The sequence below is a fragment of the Oreochromis aureus genome, linkage group 13 (assembly GCF_013358895.1).
Source record: "Oreochromis aureus strain Israel breed Guangdong linkage group 13, ZZ_aureus, whole genome shotgun sequence".
In the NCBI taxonomy this organism is placed as follows: Eukaryota; Metazoa; Chordata; class Actinopteri; order Cichliformes; family Cichlidae; genus Oreochromis; species Oreochromis aureus.
The window spans coordinates 35,545,614-35,562,897 of record NC_052954.1 but is presented as its reverse complement, the minus strand read 5'-3'; the positions used below and the strand labels follow the sequence as shown (position 1 = coordinate 35,562,897).

General features: G+C 44.0%; 1 protein-coding gene across 1 annotated transcript; it reads right to left on the bottom strand.

Moving 5' to 3' along the window:
* Positions 1-32: 32 nt before the first annotated feature.
* prkn (parkin RBR E3 ubiquitin protein ligase) lies at positions 33-7,508 on the bottom strand. Its single transcript, XM_031736138.2, has 11 exons — positions 7,423-7,508; positions 5,557-5,720; positions 4,154-4,364; positions 3,319-3,434; positions 2,715-2,798; positions 2,399-2,514; positions 2,173-2,309; positions 1,940-2,001; positions 680-910; positions 487-604; positions 33-413 (listed from the first exon to the last, which is right to left on the bottom strand). Exons 1-11 carry the CDS (start codon positions 7,427-7,429, stop codon positions 310-312), a joined length of 1,350 nt encoding a protein of 449 aa, XP_031591998.1. The 5' UTR covers positions 7,430-7,508; the 3' UTR covers positions 33-309.
* Between the last annotated feature and the right edge of the window lie 9,776 nt (positions 7,509-17,284).

Sequence of the window (17,284 nt, the reverse complement as noted above, 5' to 3'; positions counted from 1 at the left end):
AGACAGTAAAACCTGAAAGTCCAAGAGTGAAATTAACATTTTTCCCACTGTTGGATTCATGTTTATTCAAACACAGCTGGCCTCCTGATGAATACAACCTGTGAACATACCTGCTGTACACCAAACAGGAATATAGTCATACAGACACACCTTTTGTTGCCTGGTTGATCAAACAGATCGATCCGAATCTGTGACTTCAGTCAGACTAAAACTTCATTTGACTTTTATTGTGAAAGGGCTTCAACAAAAAGGAAGAACATGTTAAAGCAATCAGTCTTTTCTGTGACCGCAAGCAGTCATGTGACACACTTAACCAAACCAGTGGTTTCCCATACACTCTCTGTTCCAGGGGACTCCACAGAGCCAGCACCACTCGGCCTTGCACAGCGGGCAGTGCATGTGCATACAGCCACCTGCAGGGGGAGACAGCGTGTCAGCCATTGTCACACGATACCCGACACGTATGACATCACAGCCGTCCCTTACCGTTTCTCTCCACGGGAACTGAACACGTTGGGCAGCGCCGGGTCAACTCGGCGATGACGAGCAGAGACGCTCGCTCCCATCTCCCCCTGAGCGACGCCTCCTCCCCGACCACGAAGCCCTTAGGAAGAGGAGGAGTAAGCTGATTGTTTTATCTTCATCATCGTCCTACAACCTCTGTAACTGGCCAGCTCACCTGTGCTGCTTCCCCTGTGGGCGGGGCTGTCACTGCCTGACACGGACCCTCATGGTACTCCCCCCTGCAGAGTCTGCAGAAGATGAAGCCGCAGCCAAGCCGGCGGTCACACTCCACCTTCCTGCTGCCATCAGGTGGGACAAGCCCCGCCCCACAGCCAGGTGATGGACACATCATTCCTCCAGTGATGAGCAGACACTCCTCGGCGCCGTACTGCAGGTAGCGCCCATACTGAGAGGACACAGCGAAGGTGACTGAGGGTGCAGGTGGTTCAGCTGACTCACCTGGAGCGTGCTCACTGGATGAACTTTGGTTTCTGTTCAATTCTTTTCATTCATTTCTTTATTTTTTATATTATCGTTGCCGCGGTTACCCCTTACTGCTCACAGTAATTAACGATTGAGGCAGAGGCCTCTCATTGGCTCTTACTGGTTCCTGTTTGCGCTCACAAAAATCTTCTTCACTGGTTTCATATTTGAGAGTGCGTCTGACATCTGTCTGCCACGTTCACTCATTTCTTTCTGTTAGGTTTATATAGTGGATTGTCATTTATGCTTAGAAATATCTACCAATATATGCTTAGAGTTTTATGACCAGTTGTAGATTGGTAGAGGTTTTGATCCTTAATAGTCTGCAAACTTTGTGTGCATTCCAGAGCATTCTGGCATGCACACACAACTTAAGGTCAGGAGAGAGGTTATATCTGCTCTTACTGATTTATGGTATAGGAGGACACCTACTCTGTATCTGGTTAAGTATAAGAGCCTTTTGTTTAGATGGACCGCTAGACTCCTGGCACCAGCTTTGGGGAGTCTTCACAGGTTCACATTCTCACACACACACACACACACACACATACTTACACAACGCACAGGCAAGGTACTCTTTGTGTGTATGTATACGTCATATGTTAATGAACCTATGCATATTCATGTAACCACAATAAAAAAGCAGTGATACGGGAGAGCGGACGAGAGCAACTGGGGTCAAGCGAAGGAACGGCGCTTGTTCAGTTCTCTCCCGTGCACGTAAAACATAAAGGACGTTGCCTACTCGTGTCTTGCTTGCTGTGTAATTAAATTGTCTTCAACATTCCAGCGAATAGGTTCAAGCTACAAACCTATCGCATTCTTTCTTTGTTTTTATTTTCCGATCATTTGTTGTTGTTGGTTTTTTTGGCCGAGTGTTGACAGACTTCACAATATTTCACTCACTGAGAGTATTTGTATAATTATCTTTGTGATGCAATACTGTGTGTACCTGCTCGTCTCCCAGGATCCTGAAATGATGAACTTCTTTAATCAGAGAGTCGTCGCAGCCGACTGAAACATTAACACATGAAACATGTTTACACGCGTGTGCGCACTCACACGTGTGTCTGATGATGTCCTGTCTGCAGTTAATCAACAATGATCATTGAAAATGAATTCAGATTCTCGGACAGTCTTATCCTGACATACTTCTACAGAAAGTGAAGGTTGCATTGATCCCACCTGCACACGGCAGCGAGTAGCCAATCACAGGATGGTACACAAACTGCCGGTCATTCAGGCGGGTCTGGCAATAACGCTGGAAACAGTCGAGACAGATCACATGACGCTCCAAGCACTGGAAGACCAGGACCACACCCCTGAGAGGCAGAAGGGGTGGGGTTACACCAGGCTGATGGGTGGTCTGTGTGTGTGTGTGTGTGTGTGTGTGCGCGCGCGCACGCCATACATGACATCGGTGCAGGCGATGCAGGGCACGCCTCTGGTGTTGGTCATGATGAGGTCGAGGGCCACAGAAAAGTCATCATCTGACGTCGGGTGAGACGCACACTTCATGTAAAACTCCTGAAGACACACACACACACAATGACATTATCTGTGTTGGCTCATGTGACAATAAAAAGTTCCCAGAAAAACTGAAGCCAGGCTCCTCACTTGGCTCCACCCCTCTGACAGCTGATCAATAGTCTACAGATAAGTCTCTGAGCCGCTGCTTATTTTCTGATTCATCACTTAATTAGATTTGATGAAGCCTCGCCCCTTACCGCTTCGTTGCCCTGACAACCCTCTGATTGACAGATGCCATGGATGCGACCGGGGAGGAGCACGTCGTCCCAGCAGGACGGACCCTGCAACACAGACAGTGCAGTACTGCAGTATTAGCTCTGTAGTACAAGAACTGCAGTATAAGCACTGTAGTATAAGTACTGCAGTATAAGTACTGTAGTACAAGTACTGCAGTATTAGCACTGTAGTATAAGTACTGCAGTATAAGTACTGTAGTACAAGTACTGCAGTATTAGCTCTGTAGTATAAGTACTGCAGTATAAGCACTGTAGTACAAGTACTGCAGTATTAGCTCTGTAGTACAAGTACTGCAGTATAAGCACTGTAGTACAAGCACTGCAGTACAAGCACTGTAGTATAAGTACTGCAGTATAAGTACTGTAGTACAAGTACTGCAGTATAAGCACTGTAGTACTGCAGTATTAGCTCTGTAGTATAAGTACTTCAGTATTAGCTCTGTAGTACAAGTACTGCAGTATAAGCACTGTAGTACAAGTACTGCAGTATTAGCTCTGTAGTATAAGTACTGCAGTATAAGCTCTGTAGTACAAGTACTGTAGTGTAAGCAGTAACATCTCTCACCCTGCTGAGAGTCAGCGTCGTCTGTTTGCAGGATTGGCAGCGCGCTCGCAGTTTTCCTGGCTCGATGGAGCAGCAGCTCTTACAGAACACAAAGAAGGTACTACAGGCACGCACACCTTTACACACAGTACACACAGTACACAGTCAGAGCAGTAAGGTGCTGCCAAGCATGATTAGGGTTATAAATACAATTTCAGAGTATTTGTTGGTACTTGTCTTTTCCAGGCAGCAGAAAGAATGTAATGTGCTCCTACAGCCAGAAGGTGGCGCTCTCGCGCTTAGGGACATTTCTTTACAAACATTTTTCTTCATTATCGTAAATAAGAAACAAGAAGCACTGGAACTCACAGCTCCAGCGAGGTACTGAGCAATACTACTCTGAAGGGAGTATTACAGCACTTCATGTGTTTCATGTATTTGTATACAAAAAGTACTTTAAGATGTTTGTAGTGCAGTAGCTTCACTGATGAAACTCAGCTTAATAATGTGGATAAAAACGTGTTTCAGCTCATTTTTCATTCTTTCATCAGAAATATAACCGACTCCTCCCTCACACTTCCATCTCAGGTGTGCGATGGATCACTGATCAAACGGAGACAGGTGATGCATTCAGGTGCCCCTCGTAAACTCGGGACTCAAGCAGGACGTACTGTCAGCTGCAGCAACAGTTAAAATAAAATTTAAATTGAATAAAAATCAATCATAAAATAAATAAATGAGTCTTTCTGAGTATCCGGCGTGTTTTTTGTTTCATTAGAAAAAACATTACATTTCAGGAGTTTCAGCAGCAGCGAGGGGCGGGGCCTCGAGGCACCTGTAACCATGACATACTCACTGCTGTGAGCTACAGCCTGCACCTCCTCCAGGCTCTCCCCCTCTGCTCCGCCCCCTCCTCCCTCACTGCTGGCAGGGAGTCGCGAGGAGCTGAGGTCCAGCCTGGTCAAAGAGCCCTCAGCTCGGTGCTCCTGCATGAGCTGCTGAAAGGAGGAGGTGCCTGAAGGAGGGAGGACAACGTGGACGGTGCTCTGCTCCGGGAGGTCGCTGCCCTGAGATACAGAAGGAGGAAGAGAAAGGTTTTTTTTAATTAATAATTAAAACAATACGAATACAAACTGTCGTAGAGGATAAAAGCATAGAGCAATATTCAAAGACAACAAAAACAACAAAACACTGGAGGCAAAAATCAAAACAGTAACAGATGAGAAACGTCATCATAGATTTTAACAGATCTGCTGGATTTCAGTTTCTTCAGTGATGTGAATAATGACCCACATGGAGGACAGTGTAGTATTTCTCCACTGGCTACAATGTAGATGGTATTTACCTAAGAGGATGATACTGTTAATCACAGTAGAGACAGATGGATGTAAATGATCCATATAGAAGGTAATATCAGATATATTACACTGTGGGATATCACTGATTTGAATGATAACCGGCTGATACAGGACATGACAAAAAGAGATGGTGTAATGTTTCACAGGCTGAATCACAAAAAGAACACGGGTCCAAATGTAAACCTCCTCTTTAGAAATTCAGATACGAGGTATTTATTATTAATGACCTTAAAATGGGTTTCTTTAACTTTTGGGGGAACAGGCCACTTAACAAATTCAGAAAACGCGTTTTCAACGAGTGACTGATCCCCGTGAAAGGCTTGCAGACGTCTACCCGAGTCAAACTCATGGAAAAGAATCGATTTGAAGTTCACACTTATAAACGTATTGGAACAATTACTATCATTTAAATTACAGTTTCCAATTTTTAAGCTTGACAGCGCTGGTGTGACGTCAGAATGTAACAATGTGTTGCGTATTAGCTGAGCTAATGGGATAGCACGACAAACCTTTCTGGTATCTTTTAGTGGACAGTCTAAATTGTGTCTCTTCAGAAAAGATACATTATCCAGTAAAGCACCATTAGAGTCCAACAGGTCAGTTACAAACAAGATGCCGTTCTCAAACCAGTTTCTGGTAAATAATGGCTTTCTGTTAGCGGTTATCAGTCTATTGTTCCAAAGTGTCGACATGTGGGGGGAGAAGTGTGAAAATCATTTTCCAGAAGGAGAGGACCTGTTTGTGAAAACTAGATAGTTTAACCAGAATTTTACTGAAAGTCGAGGAAGAGGAGGAGATCACTGACATGTAACAGTATTGGAGACACTTGTAGACCCCTCTGAGTGATCACATCCTCCTGCAGACGCCTCGACCCCGCAGTGACCCCTGACCTCTACCATACCTGCAGTGTGGCGGTGCTCTGCAGCTCCCGGCCCGCAAACAGCACCCTGAGGCGCTCCGGCCGCACCCCCTGCTGACTTCCCACCACCTCCTTCAGCTGAGCCACGCTCGCCTCCTCCTGCAGCTCCACCGGGACGCCAGGGCCCAGATTAAAGCGCACAAACACTGAGGACACACACACACACACACACAGTCACTTCAGCTTCACGTAGGTTACTTGCCACGTGTTCTTTTGAAAGTAAAATGACGTCACTGCGTGTGGCACCTGAACAGAGCTTGACAGACCACGTGACTTTCGCGCATTGCATTGTGGGTACGAGTGGCAACAAAATCAAAACACTGCATCAGGCGCTAGCATTTTCAGCAACGGTAATCATTAATTCTCCGGTTTTAATCCCTACTTGCATTTTATTTGCCCCAAAAACAGTTATGTACAAAACGACGGAGAACACGGCAGGTCCGTACAAAGACAGACTTGAAGAAAAGGCAAAAAAAAAAAAGTACGAGGAAAAAATCAAAGGAGTGAAAGGGTCAGACCCATACGAGCATACAGAGCGGAGTAAGGACGTTAGCGTGCTGCCCAACTTTCATCACGCACATATTTATTATTATATGGTCCTAAGTGTGAGTACAGACACTCACAAGCTGTTTATTAACTTCAGATCCCTGCAACAAGCCCAGGTCCAGTTTACTTTGGTGATTTGGACTATTCCATTTCACAGCTGTTGTTACATTCTTTTCCTTTATCTCCTGTACAGGCCAACGCATCTATTTGTCGTTTCAGGTTGTAGTATTACACAACATTTTCAGATCTAATAGAAATAACATGAGTGTTTTGTAATTCATTCAATTTGTTGTCTTTATTTATAACTGGCATTATTGTTTCATTCTATTATAGAATCTTACAAGAAGGAGGCAAAATTGTAAAAATCCATCATTCTTTATTAGCTGCTTCAGTGAAAAACAAATCAACAATGCAACCAAAAAAATAAAAAACCATATCAAAACAACATACTGGAAAACAGTTATTCATCACTTGATTGCTTCAATACAACCCTTGGGCACATATATGCGGGACGTTTTGTGGCTCTTTTGATATCGTTCTCTCTCTTAACCGATCAAATCTGGCTGTGGTAGCAGCTTTAAACTCGGTATGACCCAGGGTGATAGAGGTGCCCAGTCTGCATCGCATTCCTGCATTTTGTAGGCTGGTTTTCCTACAAAACACAACAAACATTAGCCCGCAAAGCCACAGTGAACAAAGCAGCATAGCACAACGAATTCAATTCAAATCAATATAAGACTTATTTGTAACCTACATCAACAATTATGTTATGATAAATTACGTAATAACTACAACAGAAGACGTACCTTTGTGGAAATGCTTGGAGCAGACTAACATGTGAGCTGGAGTGTTCTGGGACGTTATATTTGGTCTTCGAATGGCTGCAATCCAGGTCATCCGTCGGCTCTTTGTTGCATCGGAAACATGGCTTGAACAATTTCTCTTCCACGACGTAATCCGATAAAAACCGATCTCTTTACCCGTCGGCTTCCCGTGGCTGTCATGCGACCGGCTATTGCAGTTAACAATACAACAGCTACTTGCCATTTTGTGTTTCTTTTTATCGCTGTGTAACTGATTTCAATTGAAAGCCTGCGTGCACCGCTTGCCACTCGTTTCCAGAATCCTTTGCGGTTTTACCCCTGAATGACGTCACATTTCCAATCTCTACTCTAATCAGGTCATTGATCCGCACACAGGACAGCCCACACAGAACCCTCACTGACCCGCATCAATCAGCAAAACCCAGATCAGCTGACTGACCGGATCAATCAGCTGATCGGTCCGGTCCGGAAGACTCACCGATCATGCTTCTCTCTGCTCTCTCCGTCCTTCATGTGTGTTTACAGTCTGCGGGCCGCAGTGCCCTCTGGGGGCTGTAGTTCTTTTTCTTCATCTTCAGTTGACTACAACAATCAGGCGCATTACCCCCACCTTCTGGTGGGAGGTGGAGCTTCAGGGCTGTGTGTTAGGTGTGTGTGTATCTGTGGACGGGTATTAACATCTTCGTGGGGCCCAAAATCCCGGTCCCCATGAGTTTGAAGACAATTTTGAGACTCAAAATATGGTTTTAATGTCATGGTTACAGTTACGTCAGGGTAAGGTTTAGGGTAAGGGTCTAGGGCAGGGGTCGACAACCCGCGGCTCCGGAGCCGCATGTGGCTCTTTAGTCCTTATTTTGCGGCATTTTATTTGTGTTTAGTTCTTTTTTTTAACTTGTAGTTCTAAATTGGAAGATTATTGTGATTTTGAAATATAAAAATAAAATTATATCTTATTATTTTTTCATCGCTCAAAATAAGCGTCACTTCGCGGAAGCGGTGTACCCCTTGAAACACCGTGCATTTATCGAGACTTTCAACCCCAGGTAGGCCAATTATGGATCTTCGGATCCACATTATGTCAGCAGCTGTTCTCAACCGTGAACTATGTTAAAAACAAACACAGCTTACAGTCTTGTGTATATGAAAGCCCCGATTTGCAGACGCTGTGTGCCGAGGTTGGGGACCAGAAGTCTCATTGTAAACATATCATGGCAGACCCGACGATGTTTGCATGGACATGCTTTTCAGCATCTCTATATTGAGCACTTTTCACACACGGTTGCTGTAGCATACAGCCGGCTGTAGCTTTTCAGCTCACAGCCCGACAACACAACAGCAGAGAGAGCACAGGCTCGAGGCGCGATTGCGGGTGCTGCTCAGGTGCCCCTACAGCAGCACTGCAGACCACGCCCCGCCACACACATTAACAAGGTAAAATACATATTTAGGCAGAATTTTGCAAATATCTATTTTTTTTTTTTTTTTTAGCGGCATAGAGCTTTTTTTCCAGTTACTTTTTAAAAGTCAGGTCAAGGCTCCAACAGCCCAAAGGCGATATAAGGGTGGCGGCTGACAACAGTTTTTGTTTGCTACATGGATCATTTTAGTTCAGCTGGGTGTCTTTGCTTTTGTTATATTTCTTTAAGAGTTCAAAATGTGTTAATTACATAAATAAAATGTAATTTTCTCTGTAGCACTTCATGGATTACATAAGCAACACACCTTAGTTGCTCTGTGGATTCTTTTAAAAAGCAGTTAAAAACTTTTCTGTTCAAACAAGCCTTTTGTTGATCTACGTATTTTATATTCTTTACATTATTTACATTTGATCTTTTACATTGTGTATAAAGTCTATTGATTGTATTGTTTATTTTAATATTTGTGTACAGCGCTTTGTGACTGCCTGTCTGTGAAAAGCGCTTAATAAATAAACTTTACTTACTTGCTTTAGATGTTCTCACAAAGCACAAAGGTAAAAAACAATATATACAGTGTTATCTTCATTTTAGATTTCAAAAAGTATTTGCGGCTCCCAGTGTTTTCTTTTGCGTGGAAACCGGGTCCAAGTGGCTCTTTGGGTGTTAAAGGTTGCAGACCCCTGGGCTAGGGAAAGCATTAAGTCAATGAGAGATCCCCACGAGGATATGAATACACACATGTGTGTATCTGTGTGTGTGTGTGTGTGTGTGTGTGTGTGTGTGTGTGCGTGTCTGTGTGTCTGGGTTTCTCACAGTTGCCGGTTGAATTCTCGCTCTGACATTACGATCTCTGTCTGATCCCCAGTGACTGATTGTGATTTTCAAGGATATGACGTCTGCAGCAGGAAGTGGATCAGTTTCCCTTTCTGAAAGTTCACCTGCTCACCTGCAGGAGGGCCTGACTGCTTTATAGGGCTTTGGAGTTGACGTCACGCCGCAGTGCATTGTGGGATCACGGCGCCATGTCAGTAGGCTAGAAAGCAAAACAAGCGCACAGTGTTGGATTATTGGAATCGGGACTGCCAGAACCATGCTCAAAATCAGCGCAAAAGACAAAGGGCTGTATCGCGACCGATTGCGCCCAGACGCCAAGAGGCGGTACTTTGAAAAATTGCGTGCATCGGTAATGTGGACCCGTATGAAATAAGGAAGTGGGTGGAAACCCAGACGACCTACCGCCTTTGTCCTATCCCGATCTTCGCATACCTTGTCTGTGGAGTCAGCGCATACACAGCGAACCAGTTTAAGAATTATAAATCCCTGGAGGCCCACATCCAATTCACGAACGGCTGGGTGCAAGATTTGTCCGTCTTTATGCCTCCACGCTGCGAGTACGTTGTCGTTAAGACAAAGGTAAGTCGGTTTGAACTTTATAACTTTCTAAACAACTTCCTTGTTACAGTTTCTGATTTGCACGTACAGCCAACCCATCTATATTAGCCTGGGTCATTACAGACTCTGTATTAAAAGTGGTTTTTGTGTGTTTCAGGTACTGCACTCACAACGACTGAATGAAACTGCATTACAGCCATGGGTCATTGTGAGCACCAATGGGGGGGTTGAGGCTGCTCACTGCACATGCATGGCCGGAGTTGCAGAGACCTGCACTCATGTCGCTGCTCTTTTGTTTAAAGTCGAGGCTACAGTGCGTATCAGAGGCACCAGAACTGTAACAGACGAGCCAGCATATTGGGTGTTGCCCGGAAATATGACCAGGATACAGCCCGAGGTTGCACATAACATTGACTTCTCCTCAGCAGCTGCCCAAAAACATGGTCTTGATGAAAACATAAACACACCCTCCTTTTGCCTTTGAGAGGCAAAAGGAGACGATCGCAAAAAAGGCAGATTCCTATTGCAACGCTGGAGGATTTGTCACCATTACTGGATACACTACTGTCAGGTACAAACACAAATCTTTGTTACCGGCGCCAACCACTGTGACCTCGTTGTGTGGACACAGAGAGACCTTGCTGTGATGCGCATCTTCCCTGATGTGGATTTCTGGGAACCACGTTTAAAGCAAGCACAAGACTTCTTTCTTAAAGTGTGTCTTCCTGAACTTGTTGGGAAATACTTCTCCAAACAACGTGCTGCTCTAAATAGCCTGTAATGTTTCATTTTGTGGTTCAAGATTGATGCCAGCTGTGTGTTGCCATGTAAATAGTTTGCATTTCATTTTATGTACTTGCTAAGTACATGTGAACAGATCAAGAATAAAAACAAACAAATATACTATTCTTTTCTGTTTTATTGAAACTACTTCACACAAAGTACAATTATTTACAATGAACTACACATGCAACACAACAGCTTTATGAATGCTCAACAAGAGCGAGTTTCATTTGGCGCTGGTTTGACAACCACACTGGGGCACATATTCACCAAAACACAGCAAACCTTAACAATCTTATCAAGCAGTGTTGTGTTTTTTTCTGCTCTGCCCTGTTCATTGCACACACAATCCTTCGTCTGCCCTTTAGCTTCCGTGATGCTGTCTGTCTGATCGCCACTGTCCACATTTGCAGCTGGTACCTCAACCTCCACTTGTCCAACACAACTGCTGTCCACAGCCTCCATGACATGGTGATTTTGTTGTTGGTCTTCTGTCAGATCTTCATCGATCACTTCTGCACGCGGCACACCTTCAGACTCTGCAGCTGCATAACAAAAGCCTGTAAGATAAAATTAGTGCATACACATAAGGTAAATGTACACTAATATTCCAATGACAGGTGTGTGATTCATCTGGAAGTTATGTGCGGATTAGTGTACAATGAGAGCAATTTAGTATGTTTTTAGAGGCCCATGTGCAGTGTTGGTGCCCAGTCTGGATTTGTTACATCCATTTCATATGCTGGTTTGCCTGCAATAATGCTAAATCATAAGCTACTCAGTCGACATGATGACATGACGTGGTTCTGCAGCATCACACATTAGCATGTTTTATCTCATTATCTATGACCTCAGCACATTGAAAAAACACTAAAAGCCTTTTAATAGTGATATGAATTAATTTAGAACTCACCGGAAAGAAGATGCAGAGACCAAACCAACAAAAAGCTGGGGATTGCACAGAACTCGATCCGCTCGTCTCACCGCTGCAATGCAAGCCTGACGTCTTAGTTTAGTAATATCGGATACATGGGATCCCTCACGTTGCCTCCAAGATGGAAAACGATGAAAAGAGAGCCCATTATCCAGCTTCTTGCTTTCACGATCGTGTGATCTAACGTTGCAACTGACAACACAACACGTACGAACCATAGCTGAAGCTGTATCCTGTGTCTTGCCTACTGTCATGGCGGAAGGGGGCGTGGCCCACCTCCGGTGACATCACGCTCCAAAGCCCTATTTGAACTCTGGGTTTAAACTAGAGATGGCACGATACCACTTTTTTATGTCCGATACCGATATCATAAATTTGGATATCTGCCGATACCGATATGAATCCGATATAGGGCTTTGGAGCGTGATGTCAGAGGGGTGGGCGTGGAAAGGATTTTGGCCCGATCCGCCATTTTGGGGGTCTAGCGCAAGTGAAAAGGGAGCGAAGGCACACACAACAGCCATGGTTCGTATTTGCTGTGCGGTCGGCTGCAATGCTCGATCGCACGACCGGCAAGAGAATAAGCTTGAAAAGGGTTTATCTTTTCATTCTTTCCCAACCTGGAAGCAACATGAGGCAGCTCGTGTATCGATGTTACCAAATGAAGGTGTCTAGCCTGGATAGCAGCTGTGAGACGAGCTGATATCCAGCTCTCTTCCATCTCCAAATATCTGTTGGTGCTCCAGACATTTTCATTCCGGTAAGTTCTAAATATGTTCATATCACTCTTTATAGCCTATTAGTTTTATTTTCGATGCACTCTGAGGTCATAGCAAATTAGAACAAACATCCTACTGAGTGATTTTGCAGAACTACCTTCTCTTTATAGAGTTTCTAATTATTTGGCATGATTGCAGCAAACCAGCCTATGAAATGGATGAAACACATCGTGACTGGGTTCCAGTGCTACATAAGGGACCTGCTTCAAACATACCACCATGCCAGTCAGATTACTTCTTCCATGTGAGGCTGAAGAGGTGACCCTTCTGGATAAGATGGTGAAGGTTTGCTGCGTTTGGTGAACAGTGTGGTAGTAAAACCAGGGAAAATGAAACTTGCGCCTGTTAAATATTCTTAAGTCTTTTGCTGTATAAATAGTGGGGTTTTTTTCAAAAGATACAGTAAATAATGTTAGTAGTGGGTGATATCATGTAAACACTGTCATGATTTTATGTAAACATTTTGTCTTTTATAAACTATAAATGACATGGATTCTACACTGTAACTGATGTGATTTTCTATAAAGTGGTTTTAATAATAAAAAAAGAGGCAAAACTTAGTTTGTTTCTTTATTCAACTTTTGAACAGTGGTACTCAGTCAGTACATATTCAGTAAATGCAAATTATTTACATGGCAGTGCACTACAGGCATAAATTTAGACCCCTAGATAAAACATTATGGCATTATAGCAGTGACAACTCCTCCACAGTAGCAGGTGGGATTTTTCTTTTTTGAGGACGGCTCGTTTTACCTTTCAATACGGATGGTCTGTTTATGTTTTGATCAAGAGCCTTTTTTTGGGCAGCTGAAGAGGAGAAGTCTATCTTATGGCCAACCTCTGGCTGTATCTTGGTCACATTACCAGGCAAAACCCAGTATGCAGGTTCATCTGTAAAAGTCCTTGTGCCACAGATCCGCACTGTTGCTTCTACATTAAACAGAAGAGCAGGGACATGGCTGCAGGTCTCCACGACTCCGACCATACAGGTGCAGTGGGCGGCTTCAACCTTCCCTGTGATGCTCACAGTGACCCATGGCTGCAATGCTGGTTCATTCAGTCTTTGAGAGTGCAGCACCTGAAACACACACAGACAAAGTTCATTTAAAGACAAGAACTATGAGCCAAGGCCGACATAAATGTGTTTTATCTACTTTATCATAAATGTAACAGTGTTTAGAAAGTTAGCACATACATGTCATTTTTCATTTCTCTATGTGTCCATCTATAAAACGCTGCATTTTATAGTGTAAATCTGCATGTTTTCTGTCAGAAACCTGCCTGCAGAAAATGAACCTAAAGTATGTAATGTAAGGATGTCATCACTTTAGAGATGGAGAAAGCATAAAGTGACAATTATGAATCACTTAATATGATAAGGAGTTATGCAGGTCATTAATCAATGTATAAAATTAAAATAAAATGTATTTTTAGTGACACAGGACACAAACACAGAAGCAAGATGTATATTTAAATTATTTATAATAAATATGAATAAATTATTGCAATTTCTTTAACCATAAAGAATAACTAAATCCTTCAGGACAATGTCACATCAATGCACTGAACTCACTGTGTTATCCCTCTAACAGCCTCCACATGTTCTCACTGTAATTTCCCCTCATGAATGAATTTATGCTGCACTAATCTGAATCTGCGGGGGAAAATCAAACGCATTTCACACGCAGTACTCGAGCTGACTTACCTTTGTTTGAATGACGACTTGTACTCGCTGACTGCACAGATAAGGTACGAAAATATGTGAGGCTATGTCAGTAGCGGTTGGTCTTCAGGGTGTCTACTCCACGGCCGTGTTTCATACGGGTCCACATTTCCAAAGCATGCTATTTTCTGCAAGTACCGCTGCTTCGCCTTTGGACGCAATCGGTCTCTATACAGTCCGTTTTCTTTGGAGCTGCTTTTAAGCATGATTCTTGTCCACGTCGTTCCAACACAGTGTCTCTTTTGATTCGTAGACCCCGAAAATGGCGCCGCGCTCCGCGGCGTGACGTCAACTCCAAAGCCCTATAGTGTGTTTTTTAATCAATAAAACTGTTTTTTTAATATCTTGCTGCTTTTTGTATAAGTTCATACTCAAGTTAAAAAAAAAACCCCACTAAAGCTATTCTGTTATACCTGTATGTAAAAAATACACTGCGCCCAAAATATTTCATAGTTCAGCAACACTGATCAATCTAATAAACTTAAACCTGCTCCATCCTCCCTATTCTGGTATTTTAAAGAGTACTTAGCAGAAATATTAAGCAACCTAACTAATAGGGTTGCAAACTCCCAGCAAAAAAAAATAGGGAACCACCCCCCACCCTCCACCTCATGATGCTTAATCGATGTAATCAACTTTAATTTGATGCAGTGTGAAAAAAAATGCACAGAAATCAATTATTTTTCAAGAATAATTAAATAGATTCAACATCTTTCTTCAACAGAATTGCAGACTGCACAGATGGTACCTTCCCAAAGGAAAAAGTACTATAGCTTACTAGGGTATATTAGACTTAACAGTTACTATATACAGTAATGGACTTCTATATATTTTACACAAGATTAAAACTTTGGGTGTAAGATTCGGGTAATTATTTATTAAAAGCGAGACATTTTAAATGAGAATAAGAAAGAAAAGTATGTCTTTGTGCCCCCTTTTCCCTGTTCATGCCCTATCGGCCCCCCTGGCTACACTTTGCTAGATCCGCCCCTGCACAGTTACCAGCCGTCAGCTACGTAGAAAAGGATCCTGGTGTAGAAAGTAATATTAAATACATTCTAACAACAGCTTATCAAGCTTAAACGTGCTGCTGTTGTTCAGCCGCTGGTTTCCTCTTTCTGGTGCAAAGTGGGTGATAAACAAACAACAGAGAAAAGCCGATCAGCTGATCATTGATCAGTTTCACGATTGAAGTAGCAGCAGGAGAGAGAGGGAGAGAGAGGCAGTCGCTCCATATATCGGTTGTTAAGCTTAACGCGGGAACGCTTTACAAACATTCAGAGATGAACTTACACGCTTGCTTTACTTCTCTCTGGGATAACTTCCTCGGAGATGAACTACCAGATTGCTAGCGAGGCTACAAATACACACAGCCGCTCTACCACGTGACGCATACTACTCCAACGTGCTACGGTGATGAGCTGAGTTACGCCATGTCATAAGTTTTGTGAGGTGCTTTTTTGATATTTAATGGATCGGATTACATTTTTTATTTCCCTCCGATATCCGATCCAGTAATTTAGGTCAGTATTGGACCGATACCGATACGTAATATCGGATCGTCCATCTCTAGTTTAAAGGCCTCGAGAGCTCGTGCTGAAACTACAATATCCAGAAGATGGACTACAAAACGCAAATCTTCCTTCAGAACGGTTATCTTCTGGAGGTCATATAAACGAGAACAGCCTGCGAAAGTATCGTGCACTGCAGAGGTTGGAAGGTTAAAGGAGGAGGAGCATTTGGGGTCAGAGTCACTGACGTCTGCAGAGCACAAACACAGCCGGGGTTCCTGCAGAGGCTCAGAGTCTGTTTGTGCCAACAGCTGTGAACAGCAACATTTTGGGCCTTATGCACGTGTGTTTGTTTCACTCCCAGGAGGAGAATATTTAAACGAGTCATGTAAATGTGACACATGAAGTCTAACGTGGACGTGTTCTCCCTGCTGCTGGGACAGGAGGGAGGTGTTATCAGGACGGGCGTCCTAAAGCGCTTCATTCTTTTCCTCAGTAACACTGTTTGTGCAGGGTCAAAGGTCATCAAAAAACCAACCAATAGGTTTCGGTTGATTCTGGTGGCTCCACCCACCTGATAAAACCCCAGATCGTCCAATCAGAGCTGGCTGAGGCAGCTGGACCACTGAGGAGGTTCTGTACAGACGGTTCTGTTCTGTAGAACATCATGTGACTAACATGTCACATGACCTTCTTCCCACTGAGTTCTCTCTTTCTCCAGGAATGACATCATTGTGTGTGTGTGTGTGTGTGTGTGTGTGTGTGTGTGTGTGTCCATTCAGAACTCCATTTGAATATGAATCAGTGGTCGCCGGGCGGAAAACAGCCAACACAAAGACTCCTTCACTGTGCCCCCCCTTACTTCCTGAAACCAGCCGGCCTCCTTCATGAAGACCGTTTTCTTTTCTTCCCTGTTGAAAGACGCTCTGAGAGTCTAAAGCTGCTGACAACGGGAGGAGGAGGAGGAGGAGTGGGGGTGCGCTCCGGCCTCCTTTCAAACAGCTCGGAGGTCTGGACTGAACCCAAACACCCAGAGCTGATCCAGGACTCCTCAAAGGCCCGACTGTGGGAGAAAATGTGAAAGGAGCAGGACGAGGAGGAAGACATGGTTGCGTCTCCCTGACTCCTCTTCGGCCTCCTCATCTTAGGGGAGCTGCTCCTATAATGAAAGTGTCTGTGGTGATTTGTGGGGTTGTTCATCAGTCTGAACCAAAAACCACGACCTTTTCCCAGGACCTCCTTCATCTATCAGAGGAGGAGGAGGAGTCCCAGAGAGGAGGCACACAGGGGAGCAGGAATGCTCCCTGCACCTCCTCACAAACTAAACCTCGACAGTCAACACATAGAGAGCTACCAGTACAACTACAGTACTACTACAGTACTACTACTATATACTGTATCATACGCTGTACAACACCCACTACTACACTACAGTACTGCAGTACTCTGTGCAGTACTACAGCTGCTGACTGAGCTTTAACTCAGTTTGACTCTGTCAATGATTCCTGCAGAGCCGCACCTGTGCAGGTGTGTGCAGGTATAATAATGACTATCGCCTATTTGTGTGTGTTACACTGAACATTGATGTTCTCACCTTTCTGCTTACCTGATGCACTGACTGTGTGTTTGTACACCTCTCTGCATGTCGTCATTATTCATCTCTGGCTCTCCTCCACACCGTGTCTTTGTCCCATCTCCCTCCTGTAACCACAGCCGCCCCTTCCTGAGCCTGGTACTGGCGACCTGTCCAGGGTGTACCCTGCTTCTCAGCCTATGGTAAGCCCCCCCACAACCCTGATA

Coding starts and splice junctions, on each gene's coding strand:
- prkn (XM_031736138.2), bottom strand. Junction 3,435..4,153: donor GCAGGCTGTAGCTCACAGCA/GTGAGTATGTCA, acceptor CTGTGTGTAAAG/GTGTGCGTGCCTGTAGTACC. Junction 605..679: donor CCACAGGGGAAGCAGCACAG/GTGAGCTGGCCA, acceptor CCTCTTCCTAAG/GGCTTCGTGGTCGGGGAGGA.